This window comes from Spodoptera frugiperda, chromosome 2 (assembly GCF_023101765.2).
Source record: "Spodoptera frugiperda isolate SF20-4 chromosome 2, AGI-APGP_CSIRO_Sfru_2.0, whole genome shotgun sequence".
NCBI lineage: Eukaryota > Metazoa > Arthropoda > Insecta > Lepidoptera > Noctuidae > Spodoptera > Spodoptera frugiperda.
Genome location: NC_064213.1, coordinates 8,421,615 through 8,434,156, shown reverse-complemented (window position 1 = coordinate 8,434,156; position 12,542 = coordinate 8,421,615). Strand labels below are relative to the sequence as shown.

The window sequence follows — 12,542 nt, the reverse complement described above, 5'->3', positions numbered from 1 at the left end:
CGGTATCATCAAATTTTTCTCCATCGAATGATGTGTGTATAACTCAATATCGCTTACTCTCTTTGACCGGATGGCATCGATATCTATACCGAATTTCAACTAAACCGGTTCAGGGGTTTAATAAAAAGAGGTTTAGTAAAAAAATCGGTTTACTCCCTCAGGGGTGGTTCTCCCCTTAGGGATGGAATATCTGGGCTCGCTGTCATTGCAGCGGTAAGTCCCCTCTTTGAGGAGTGGCTAGAGAGGCGCCACGGCGTCCTCACCTACCGCCTGACGCAGGTGCTTACCGGACATGGGAGTTTCGGTAGGTTCCTGTTCCTTATTGGGCGGGAGGAAACGCCCGGGTGTCATCACTGTGAGGACCGCCCGGAGGACACGGTAGAACATACGGTGGCGGTGTGCCCTGCGTGGGCTGAGCACCGCCAAGTCCTCAGGGATGTGGTCGGCGACGGCGACCTCTCGCGCCCGGCACTGGTTCAGGCCATGGTGCGGAGCGAGAGGGACTGGGATGCCGTCTCCTCCTTCTGCGAAGCAGTCATGCTAGCTAAGGAGGAGGCGGGGCGCGTGAGAGAACAAACCTCCTCACGCCCCAGCCGTCGCGAGGGACAGTCCGGGCGTCGGGGATCGCGAGACGATCTCCGGCCACCGTAAGTGCGGGCCTGCGGACGGCGAGCAAGGGTAGCTCACCGCCCGAACAGAACCAGACCCGTGCGTGCGGCGCGTCGCGTTCCGCGCGCGCCTCAAAGAGCCATCAGACCACCACAGATGGGGCCCAGCAGGGCTGATGCCTGATCCGGAGCTGCGGACTACCTAGCGGGTTTACCGGGGCTCCGGCTCGAAAAGCAGGAGAAGGAACGGGGTGGTTTTTAGTCAGTAAGAGTCTGACACTCCCTCTCGCCTCGCCCAAGGCGAGAAAAGTCATTGGATGATTTTCCCCCTCAAAAAAAAAAAAAAAAAAAAAAAGGGGTGGAATTTATCAAAATCCTTAGGGCATGCTTACGTCATAAAAGCTTTACGCATGCAACAGTCAACAAAGTCTCAGCCTGATCAATCGGTCTAATATTGGCAAGGTTTCATACAAACTTTTACCCCTTGGAGTAGAATTAATGAATACTCTTTCGTAGCGGATGCCTACGTCACGACATCTGCCTGCATGCCAAATTTCAGCCGGCATCGTCTAGTGGTTTGGGCTGTGCGTTGATAGATCACTATGTCAGTCAGTCAGTCAGTCTTTGAGTTATATTATATAATGAACGCGTCTAGACAACATGCTGCTCTTGGCGACACCTGAGCACTGGTCAAACTCCTAAACAGAGTCGAGTTTTGAAATTGTGGGATACAACAAGGCCATTTAAGTTCGAAAAGCACTTTTTGAACTCGGTATTCGAACGCGTGCCGATAAGTGAGATGTTAACGTATTGTGCTGATTGTGAATTACAAACAGTCAAAATTACAGTATTATTATAATGTAAATCATGCCAAGAATACATTTTCCCTGTGTGAATCACGACTTTATTTACCGTGTAGGTATGCTTATTTAATTTACGTAATATTAATTTCTTCGTTATGGGTCCCGTGTAATAAGAAGTAAGATCATAATAATTCATACACCTGGCACAATTCCAGAAACGTCAGTATGTGTTTTTATTGAAGAAAATCTAATTTTCTTTCTCTTCTTTAGGGTCGTTCATATCGAGAGATAGAAAGTTCACCCATGCAGCATCTGTGATCGCAAATCATTCAATATCAATGGAAATTAGGTCAACTAGAGACTAAGGCTACAAACATGAAGGAATCCAGGCCAGGGTTCCGCACCTATTCAATTAGATACAAAAGCGAGTCTTCTATGCATTCAGTAGGCTTTACGTCGTTGGGAACTTAAAAGAATAATCTAAAGTTGGGTAAAAAGTAAACAGTGGTCAGAAAAGATAGGACAAAGCTAAATCGAGTGTTGTCCATGCCCAGATGTCATAAATCTGCAATGAGTTTATTCGACGAGTATACGAGGTGTACCTATTAGTAGATAGATATATAATTATGTACTGTGGCAGATACCCCATGTAAGTACTCACCTGGCATTTGACCGGTGTGCACTGTTGCCAACAGTGTGTGGTTAAACGCAGTGTCGTCATGTTAAAGATAACGTTGTGTGGCTTTAAAAGCGTAAACACGGATTCTCGCCTTTTCCTATAGGTATTGTTTACGCACAAATTCGGAGTTAACAAAAGGGATTCTCAAGTGCGGGGATTTCAAGTTCAACCTGTGATACGTTGTGCAGCAGCAGGTTGCTCATGCAGCCACTGCATTGGTCCAACTCACCTGACAGATGAACACACAAAAATAAAACACTTTTTCTGTCTGTACGTCCAATACTGAACAGGGGCCTCTCTTGTAAGGAATTTGCCATGTTCCACGCTTGGCAGGCCGTTTGGAGGTTGCAGTTAAACCAATGAGAATTTAGTCTGGCGATTTAGTCTGAGGTATAGGTAATATGTAAAACCCTAGCGCTACGCTTGATGACATACTATAAAACAAGTGTTTATTAATTACTCTTTATCAATCAATCTATACAAAAACTGCATTAAAAAAATTCATGTTGTCAAACAGTCATCAGATCTCACGTAGGCTCAACTCTGTAATCCCATATAGCCCTATTTCTCAAAGCCCAAAATTTTATAGTTAAGTTACGGTGAAATACTGTACGTCATAGCGTATTTTGTAGCAGCATAATCCAGTATTAAATCTCGTAGAAATGCAAACCTTGGCTTTAACTGGCGTGTGGCCGTATTGAAACAGTTTATGATGTGTACACACGCTTAGCCAAAATACATAGCAACTATGCGCAACTAAAAACTTCCGTACGAAATATATACGAGCTACGATCCTGGGGCGCTACGGCTACGCGCTACGAGCTACGCACTACGAGCTGTTTACTACGAGGTACGCATTGAAACTACGCGCTACGAGCTACGCACTACAGGCTACGCATCGCAATCTTCGCGCTACGACCTGCTTACTACAAGCTACGTATTGCAAACTATGCACTACGAGCTACGCGCTACGAGCTACGCATCACAAAATATGCGCTACGAGCTACGCACTACGAGCTACGCATTGCAAACTACGAGCTACGCATTGCAAACTACGCGCTACGAGCTGTTTACTACGAGCTACGCATTGCAAACTATGCGCTACGAGCTACGCACTACGAGCTGTTTACTACGAGCTACGCATTGCAAACTACGCGCTACGAGCTACGCACTACGAGCTACGCATTGCAAACTATGCGCTACGAGCTACGCGCTACGAGCTACGCACTACGAGCTATTTACTACGAGCTACGCATTGCAAACTATGCGCTACGACCTGCTTACTACAAGCTACGTATTGCAAATTACGCGCTACGAGCTACGCATTGCAAACTTCACGCTACGACCTGCTTACTACAAGCTACGTATTGCAAATTACGCGCTACGAGCTACGCATTGCGAACTTCGCGCTACGACCTGCTTATTACGAGCTACGCATTGCAAACTATGCGCTACGAGCTACGCGCTACGAGCTACGCATTGCAAACTATGCGCTACGAGCTACGCACTACGAGCTGTTTACTACGAGCTACGCATTGCAAACTACGCGCTACGAGCTACGCACTACGAGCTATTTACTACGAGCTACGCATTGCAAACTACGCGCTACGAGCTGTTTACTACGAGCTACGCATTGCAAACTATGCGCTACGAGCTACGCATTGCAAACTATGCGCTACGACCTGCTTACTTAGAGCTATGCGTTACAAATTACACTCTTTGAGCTACGCGCTACGAGTTATAAATTATTACAAGCTTGGAAATAGACAGTACAATACAGGAACTACGCGGTACGAACTAGGTAGGACTTGTGTTGTGTTTTACCACCTGCCAACAGCTGGGTGCTACGAACAAAGCATCGTTTGTTAACTATGGGCTACGGACTGAGCACTACTTATTACACTGAAGCTGCTAGAAACTGGGGTTTGCATTCGACAGTTCAAATAAGGTCTCGCCATTTTATGTATAATATGTTTTTTATGTATCATCATTATTGAAATGTTATTATTTGAAACGCATCACTAAATGTGTACTTTTCAAATATTCATAGCAATTATTTACAAGGTAGCAACTGAAGTTGTTTAAAACTATTTAAACATTTCACTTAACAATACAACTTCATTACCAATTAAGGAGGCCACAACATAAATTTATCACGGGCCTTCCTTAAAAATAGTGGTCATAAGTGAAGATGCTTTAACTACACAAAGCAAAATTACACATGTTCCGTTCCGCCTAAAAATCTCAATCTTTGTGAAAAATCCTGGAAAATATCTATAGCATGCAAATAATGCGAAAATATATCTATCTGATCCAACAACCCTGTATCAACTTACCAACATTAAAAATGAAAAACATCATTTGAAATGGGAATCAATTTATCAACCGAAAGGTCAGAGCCGTGAGATTGGATCTCGAGTAACCCGTATAATTTCCCATAAGGGTGATATTTGAGAAAAATCTTATATGTAGCTTCGTGATGACGTCAAGCCTAAGCTATTCTCGTTGGAGCTATTAATAGCTCTCCCGGTGGCCAAACTTAGAACTAATGAAGAACTAGATCAACTATGTATATTGTATAATGCACTTTTTTTATTTGACCATCTGGGGTTATTTGAAATCTTGTGACTAGAATTTTCGTTATCAACAACATAAAATCACAATTTTACCACATGACTGATGGGATAGGCACACATACCCGCTTTTCGTCAGTTACACCCAACTTTGCTTACCTTTTAACCGACTTAATAAAGGAGGACCTCCCTACTTTATTACAAAGAAAAAAATAAACAAGTGGAGGCAACGAAGTTTAATTAGGTACTTCTAATAAGTAATTCCTTAAGTCTAATTTAATATGATCTTCTTGGTTATTAACCTCACCGTTGTATGCATTCATGCAGTCATTAATTACCTCAGAATGTTATGCCTTATTGAGTTACATTTTCATTTTCCCTAAGTATTTATTCGCTAACTAATTGGTAAGGCATATTAGATATCGTTATATCGGGTAGTCTTAAGTAGTATAGAAATTCAATCCACGGGAAAAGTGCCAGTTGAGACGAGAGATGGGAATACTTAGACTACGTCACGGAGAGACCAAAGCAACTTTTATAAAACTCGCTTCTATACTGTGACCACTAGAGTGGAAAGTACAACTTCTACTCATGTTGAACACAACGGTGGCTGCTATGAACATGAATTAGACCTTATTGCGGGGAATTAAAAGCAGTTTTACAAATATTGTTTTGAGAGAAAGCACTTTCCGGTTGTGTGCCGTGTTGGATGACGCAGATGACGGCGTGACATAGCGAACCCACCAACGGCTGGCAGTACTTGCCAGTCGAGCGGAGTCCGCTCGCCTGCTAGCACTGGAACGTGACTTCTCTCAATAACTTACTTTCAGTTTTCCGCGAGTACATATTAAGTTTCGTTTACTTATTTATTCTAAACAAAATAAATGATAGCCAGATAGTTTACTCAGTGGATAACAAAGTGTGATATAAGGTAAGTGTTCTAAATTGTTGCTTTTTTTATAGGATACCTAATTTGTGTCAATAGTGTTGATAAAGTTATTGAAATATTTTAACTTTGATTTTCGTACATAACTATAAAAAATATATATTGGTATTTATTACTTATAAAACTTAAATCACAATTACTGTTACAAATAAACTTTTGTGTGACACTAATATGCGAAAGTTAAAGTTAAAACTTTGATGTTATTATTAAGAAGACCATCATAACGAATCTCTGACTACAAATAAGTAAGTAGTCAGTACCTATTTTTTAATACTAGTAGGTATGTTTATTTATAAAATGAGTTAAGTATATTATATATCATGTGTGTTACACTTTATTATATTTGAAGCAATTAATATGTATTAATGCAGTGTTCAAATTGTTTACTAACAAATTCTGAGCAAATATTTGTGCTCAATTAGTTAGATTGATAAGCATTTACTTAAAACATTGATGTAAAGGATTATCAAAAGCTATAAAGGCGTTATAAATTGATAGTAAAAAGTTTAGTAAGATAACAAAGAGGAGAGATGTTCTAGATGTTAATGGAAGATAAGCTTTTTTAATAACTTTTTTCTAAGAAAAGTAATAATTTTGTAGCTATAATGTTATTGGAATTTTACAGTATTATTATTCTTGCCAAGATGTCTCATATGGCATGCCGATTCAAACGAACTAGATTCAAACTTTCACATACTTAACAAAAAAGTGTGCTGCATTGTTTGTTGATTAACAATGCAAGGTGCATTTATAAGTAAGTGGTTTCACAAACTGTTGCATTGATAAGAATTAAGTTTCTAATTAATAGTTAACTTACTAGTTTAATGAGATATTTTTATCCAAAAAGATCAATCCGGTTGTAAAGTAGCACGAAGTACCGTATTGCTAAAGAATTTAAGCTAAATTCAGAATTAATTCTGAAGTCTAAACTGTGTGAAGGTTATTTGAGGAATCTTGTAAAATTTACTATTCTCATACCTAGACGTAATTACCCTTGCGTTCAGTTACGGTCTTTTGAAAACGAAAGTTTTTCTTTTCAATTAGCGGGACCATGATAACAGGTTTGATGTGCCTTTGCGAATAGCGGAAAGAAAGCAGACAAGGCATTTGATATGACTTGACCAAATATTGATAGAGGAAAATCAAAATAAATGATTACGAAAACTCGACCTTTACACTTATATTTCTTGTGGTATATATTTTATCTTTAACAGGCTCGATAATCCATATTATTTTTGTACATAAATTTAATGGAAATAATTACTTTTATTGGACAATATTACTACATCACAGTGCAAGATATTCATAAGAATATAATACGGAACAAATAAGCAGGATTTAAAAATAAATTTAAGTTAAATCTTATTTTAAAACAAGTTATAATACAGTTAAGCACATGATCATGCAAACTAAACGTGTATTACATTTCAGCTAGACCTGCTTTAACTGCAAACTAGTGGTACCTAGGGTAGCTCTTATGAATTATGAGAATGTTTGTAACAACCACATATTTCTAGACTAAATATAATTGATATTATTCAATCCTACTATCTTACCGGACTCCTCGGTTACCTCTAATGTAACGTAACGAGACACATTCTAAAGTGTTTTAATTTTTTGCTAGTGTGATACTAGCAACAAATTAAAATCATAAACGTTATATACTAGACCTTTTGTTGATACGACTCTACATCTAAGATTTAATTCACGGCTCAGACTAGTTTCAATGAGAAACCTAATATGTTAACAAGATTAGGTCTTTGATGCTTTAAATCTATCAAAAATACATACGTAGATTAGGAACAGGCTATCAAGTAAATAGAAGATACCCAATGTCAAGTAAAACCAGTCTTCAAATGATATTCAATACCTAGCGTTTATTTAATAGACATTATTGAGACCATCTATATAAAAAAGGTGACAAAGTCACATTGTAATAAACGTTTTACGTAACCGTTATTAAGTAAAAAAAATTGTTTTCTTGTAATTTAACAAGATTTTCAACCGTAGCTTCATTGACAGTTTTTTAGTTCTCAAATTATCACGAATTCCACAAGATCATGCTACGTCTTGTCATCATGTCAGTGTCTGCTAGTAAAAACCTTATTAAGTTTGTAAGTTGGCCGCGAAAAAATAGAGAGACAGACACGGTGCATTCGAATGATATACTTACATTTGTTAAAAACCAACAAGATCATAGAAATTATGCTCCTGATTTTACCTGATAAATAACAAGGGTTTAGGAAGAAATGGTACCTACTAGGTACCTAATAATATGTTTCTGTTAGTATAACTGACACATTTCCTATGACAACAGAAACTTAATCGGATACGTACAATGTAACAAACCCTATAGGAAGGTAGTTATTATTTAGCTAGTCACAGAAGTCTCTCAATCCATGTCTACTCTAATAGCTCGTTCTTTGATCTTGATTTTGGACTGACCTAATTATTAAGAAACTAGCGGCCGGCCAGCACTGCGCCCGGACCCTGCACAACTGCTATTCTCCCACTTTCCAGATTAATTTCCATTTTATATTCTGTCATAATACTTTGAATATCCTTTTTATTTGTATAGTTCTTTACCTGATAACGCATAGCCTGATTACCTTGTTTGTTATATGGTCGCAAATGCCCATGCCAAGGGGTGCGATCCCCAGATCGGGCAAAGCATTGTGTAGTTTAGTTCCTATGTATGCCACAGTCCACATACCAAAACATATGATTCACATTGAACATCAAAGCTCCTGCGAAAAAAATAGAATCAGTTCCTATCTCGTACGTGATGTTATTGCGATATGAATGTTAACCTATACTGCACGACAAGAACAATGCTTCGGACATGACAGGACCGTGGCATCGGCGGCAACACAGAACACTCAGTAATCACACAAGTCACGCCTCAAGAAAATAAATAAAAGAAAGTTTTCAAACACGCTGATGTTTACTAGCGTTTACTTAGTACACGTACACGTTTGTAACCTCGTTGCAAATGATGATGAAGAGAATAACATTTGCCAGGAGAACGTAATCTCAATTATGCTACATCATCCATTTTGTATGTAAGTAGCTAAGTAGGGTAGGCTCGAACTATACATCTGTTACGGATACATCATCTAATTAATCACTAGCTAAAAGGTGCATAGGTTTCACTGATATATCACAGACTGTGAACAACCACCCATGAATACCAGGTATCTATGAATAGAACTTTGCATAATAAATGCAATGAAATTAGAATTAGTTTAGTTATATTATGTCGCAAAAAAGACAGACAAAGAAATGGTGTGTAAGGTAATACCAAGCTACCACAGCGGCCTGCTGGTTATGAGGTCGGGCCACTAACCCAGTGACCTTGAACCAGCGACCGGTTACGCCGCATAAAACTGGTGCGCTGGCCCAAACATTATACATACTATAACATTCAAAAGAAAGCCCCAGGAATGGTGTCCGTAGCATGAACACGGACTGTGTGAACGATGGTACTACACTGGGCACACATATGAAACCTGTAGGTGCTATAGATGATAGACTTCTAGACTAGACAAGATGTGATTTAGTACTAATATTCTATTAAATATCAAAATATTATGAAGTAACTTCAAGTTTCATAAGTTGTTTAATTAATTATGTCACGATAATAGAGCCATCACCCACATCATTTTCTAGCCTGTAGTCACTCATGTAGAAAAAGTGAACGAATATTAATTTCTAAATAACGCAGAGGGGTACGGCACAATTAGAAAGATCTAAAGGCATACGAACACAGTTTTGTGTAGCTTTATATTGAAATACTTCAAGTATAATCTCATACTACTTACAGACGTCTTACAAATTAACTTAATCTTGATGTAGGTTATACTCAGATGTAGGTTATTCTGATAAGCGGGATCGCGAGAGGATCGATCCTGCTCGTAGAAAGCGTCGAAGAGACTACCACCGGCGGCGCAACTGCAGGCGGACCTTCGGGGCCGCGGAGGCATAGAGTGGAGACTCTAGGTAGCCATCTAGCGGCCTCAGGAAAGACGGTAGCAGAGTAGTCACGTTCTGCCGTGTGACTTGCACAGCGAGGCATATGGGAGACACACGTTTATTTAGAGATGTGCCATAACAGGTGTTGCGCCATAGAAGCTCCGGAGAAGTTCTAATTAGAGGACTCGGTGGCCCTTATCGGTGCTGAAGGTGGCCACCGGTCTTTCTCCCCAAAAAGTTAGACGCCTTATCAAGGTTTCCCTCGTTATAAAAAAAGTGATACTCAGACGTTTTATCTTGTTGTTTTACAGATGGTTGGCGGTACGAAAGCGAGTATAGCTCGCATTTGCCTTTTGCTGACTTTTCTGGGAACTGGACGTTCGCAGTCTATCTCCGACCCTACTTATAATCCAGGTACGATGCAAATTAATCTGTATCTATTAACTTTTTCTCGATCTTCGAAGTAAATCCCGTGAGTGAAGCAACTGCGAAAATTATAACCATTAATTATGTTATGTAAAAATTTGGTACCCTTAGCTCAAAGTGAGAAACTGGATCTGACTTTTATATTTGTCGAGTGGAATGGTACTATGGCAAAAACTATCACAGTTATTAGTTGAGTTTGTTACATCAATCATTCTCACTTTATCAAAAATTATACATACTATAGTAGCTATAACAAAATTTAATAAAGACTTGAATAAGTTTTGATAAATTGTAGATGTGCGTAATAAGCATATGTGTATAAACAACAACAAACAAAAGCCAGGTAAAAGAGAATAAGAATTGCAAAAACTGGTCTTGGATATTTCTTGAAGATGTTTTGACAATATATGTTGGGATTTTCCCACTTAGTCACAACGAATCTTTTTCCTTTTCGTTACGTAGTCGACTACTACATCATCTTATTTCTGAGAATGTATTGAATGTTTCTTTAACAGATGAAGTGTCAACGAATTTGGGTGAAGTCGAGTCCAGGGAGAATGGCCCAGATCTGGAATTCCGGTACCACGACCATGATCAAATGACCAGATACTTGCGATCCGTGTCTGCGAGATACCCGGCCCTGACAGCGCTTTATTCCATTGGGAAATCCGTACAAGGTTGGTACTAGCGTCATCGACTAGCCGGTAAATTGTTAAAATAGTTACAGTAGGTACCTATCTGTTACTAATACATACAATAGGTATTAGGTATATCACATACATTCCATCTGAAGTCGACGTAAGACTGATAAAAGGGGTCTCTGATGTCTCTCATTTTTGATGATCCGAACCTTGTAGCTATATTGTTTCTAATAAAGTTTATTTTACTTTAGGCCGAGATCTATGGGTGATGGTGGTGTCCGCGTCTCCATACGAGCACATGATTGGAAAACCTGATGTTAAGTACGTCGGCAACATTCACGGAAACGAAGCCGTCGGTCGCGAGCTACTACTACATCTTATTCAAGTAAGTTGCTGTAACCAATACTTACAGCTGACCACTTCTTTATCTTAATCAGCATTCAGTATCGGATCAAATACGGAGCAACTAAAGTTATATTTATAACAAATAGCTAGCTAGTAAATATGTAGAGTCCTTACCTAGAAAGTCTTAAAAGAACAAGTAATAATCTAGCTTACCTAAGTATATCTACCTGGATTATAAGCTAGACTTAGCATGTCTTGGATAGTTTACTAGATATTCTAGTCTTTGACTGCGAGCAATTACGAAAGACTTGATTTAATCGCTTGCATATTTTAAACGTTGATGTTTCAAGTTGTACGAATCGGCGATTTCGAAATATTGTTAGAGCCGAGAGTTATTATCTTCATTCTTAGGTACTAAGTAGATATTTAGGCCTTCACGGTAAAACATTATACATATTTAAGGGGACCACGTGGTACCTAAGGATATTAAGTAACAGCATGTTTCGTCACTTCCTACAAAGTACCTAAGCGGATATTTAGATTCAAGGTGTATTTGAACAATTAAGTGGTTTTCATATAATAAAGGGGCGAGTATATTTTTACCTCCAAGGCGTAATTTAAGCCTTCGAGTTAATACAGAGAATTGAAGTTAGGCTTACCCCTTTTGAACGGCCGTCTATGATGCAGATCAGTAAATTAATATAGAAGAAGCATTTTAAATACATACTTAACATACTACCATATTATTTTTTTAGTACCTCGTGACATCTTATGACACCGACCCGTACATAAAATGGTTGCTGGACAATACTAGAATCCATTTGATGCCGTCCATGAACCCAGACGGTTTCGCTATTTCGAAAGAAGGACAATGTGATAACACCTATGGAAGGTAATTTTAATACATCATTGCTGAACTATAATACTTTATACTACATAATACAAATGTACATAACCTATAGGAAATAGTGCCAACTAAATAGCATTGCATTGTGTGCGATTAACCTACATATTCGTTGGTATGAAACTTCATTGAATCTCCGCTTTAAACGATTTAACTAAACTAGCTTTAATGTCACTATGAAATTTTCACGTTATGTAATTTTGTTACAAAGTTGATGATTGTGAAATTAACTATCAATTGTATTAATTTCAGGCATAACGCTCGTCGCTATGACTTGAACAGAAACTTCCCAGACTTCTTCAAGGCTAACACTAAGCAGCCTCAGCCGGAGACTGAAGCCATCAAGGAGTGGATTAGCAAGATCCAGTTTGTGCTCTCCGGGTCACTGCACGGTGGCGCTCTCGTCGCATCATATCCCTTCGACAACACGCCCAGTGCCAGTAACTGTCAACTCCATTTTTATTATTGTTTCCCATCGCGTTCTATAATCGACAGCGTCGCGTGTTTCCGGTCATATCATTACAAGCAATAGGTATAAAACTGCCCTAATGGGATTATTACCTCTCAACTCTTTTTCTCGTAAACCACTCGTAATTTAGTGCGTTAATGCTGTTAACTAGGTACTGAACTAGAGTTTTCCTGTTG

General features: G+C 39.1%; 1 protein-coding gene across 4 annotated transcripts in view; it reads left to right on the top strand.

Annotated features, from left to right (window-relative positions):
- Positions 1–12,542, top strand: part of LOC118268763 (carboxypeptidase M) — a 70,943-nt gene that overhangs the window by 51,024 nt on the left and 7,377 nt on the right. For 2 of the 4 annotated variants that reach the window (XM_050698577.1, XM_050698568.1), the window contains exons 1-6: positions 5,405–5,594; positions 9,893–9,995; positions 10,523–10,684; positions 10,900–11,033; positions 11,749–11,885; positions 12,150–12,337. In XM_050698577.1, coding sequence (XP_050554534.1) covers positions 9,893–9,995; positions 10,523–10,684; positions 10,900–11,033; positions 11,749–11,885; positions 12,150–12,337 — 724 coding nt within the window. In that variant the 5' untranslated portion in view covers positions 5,405–5,594. Of the gene's footprint in view, positions 1–5,403; positions 5,595–9,892; positions 9,996–10,522; positions 10,685–10,899; positions 11,034–11,748; positions 11,886–12,149; positions 12,338–12,542 lie in introns of those variants that run through there. The other 2 variants (XM_050698571.1, XM_050698570.1) reach the window with 2 other exon arrangements.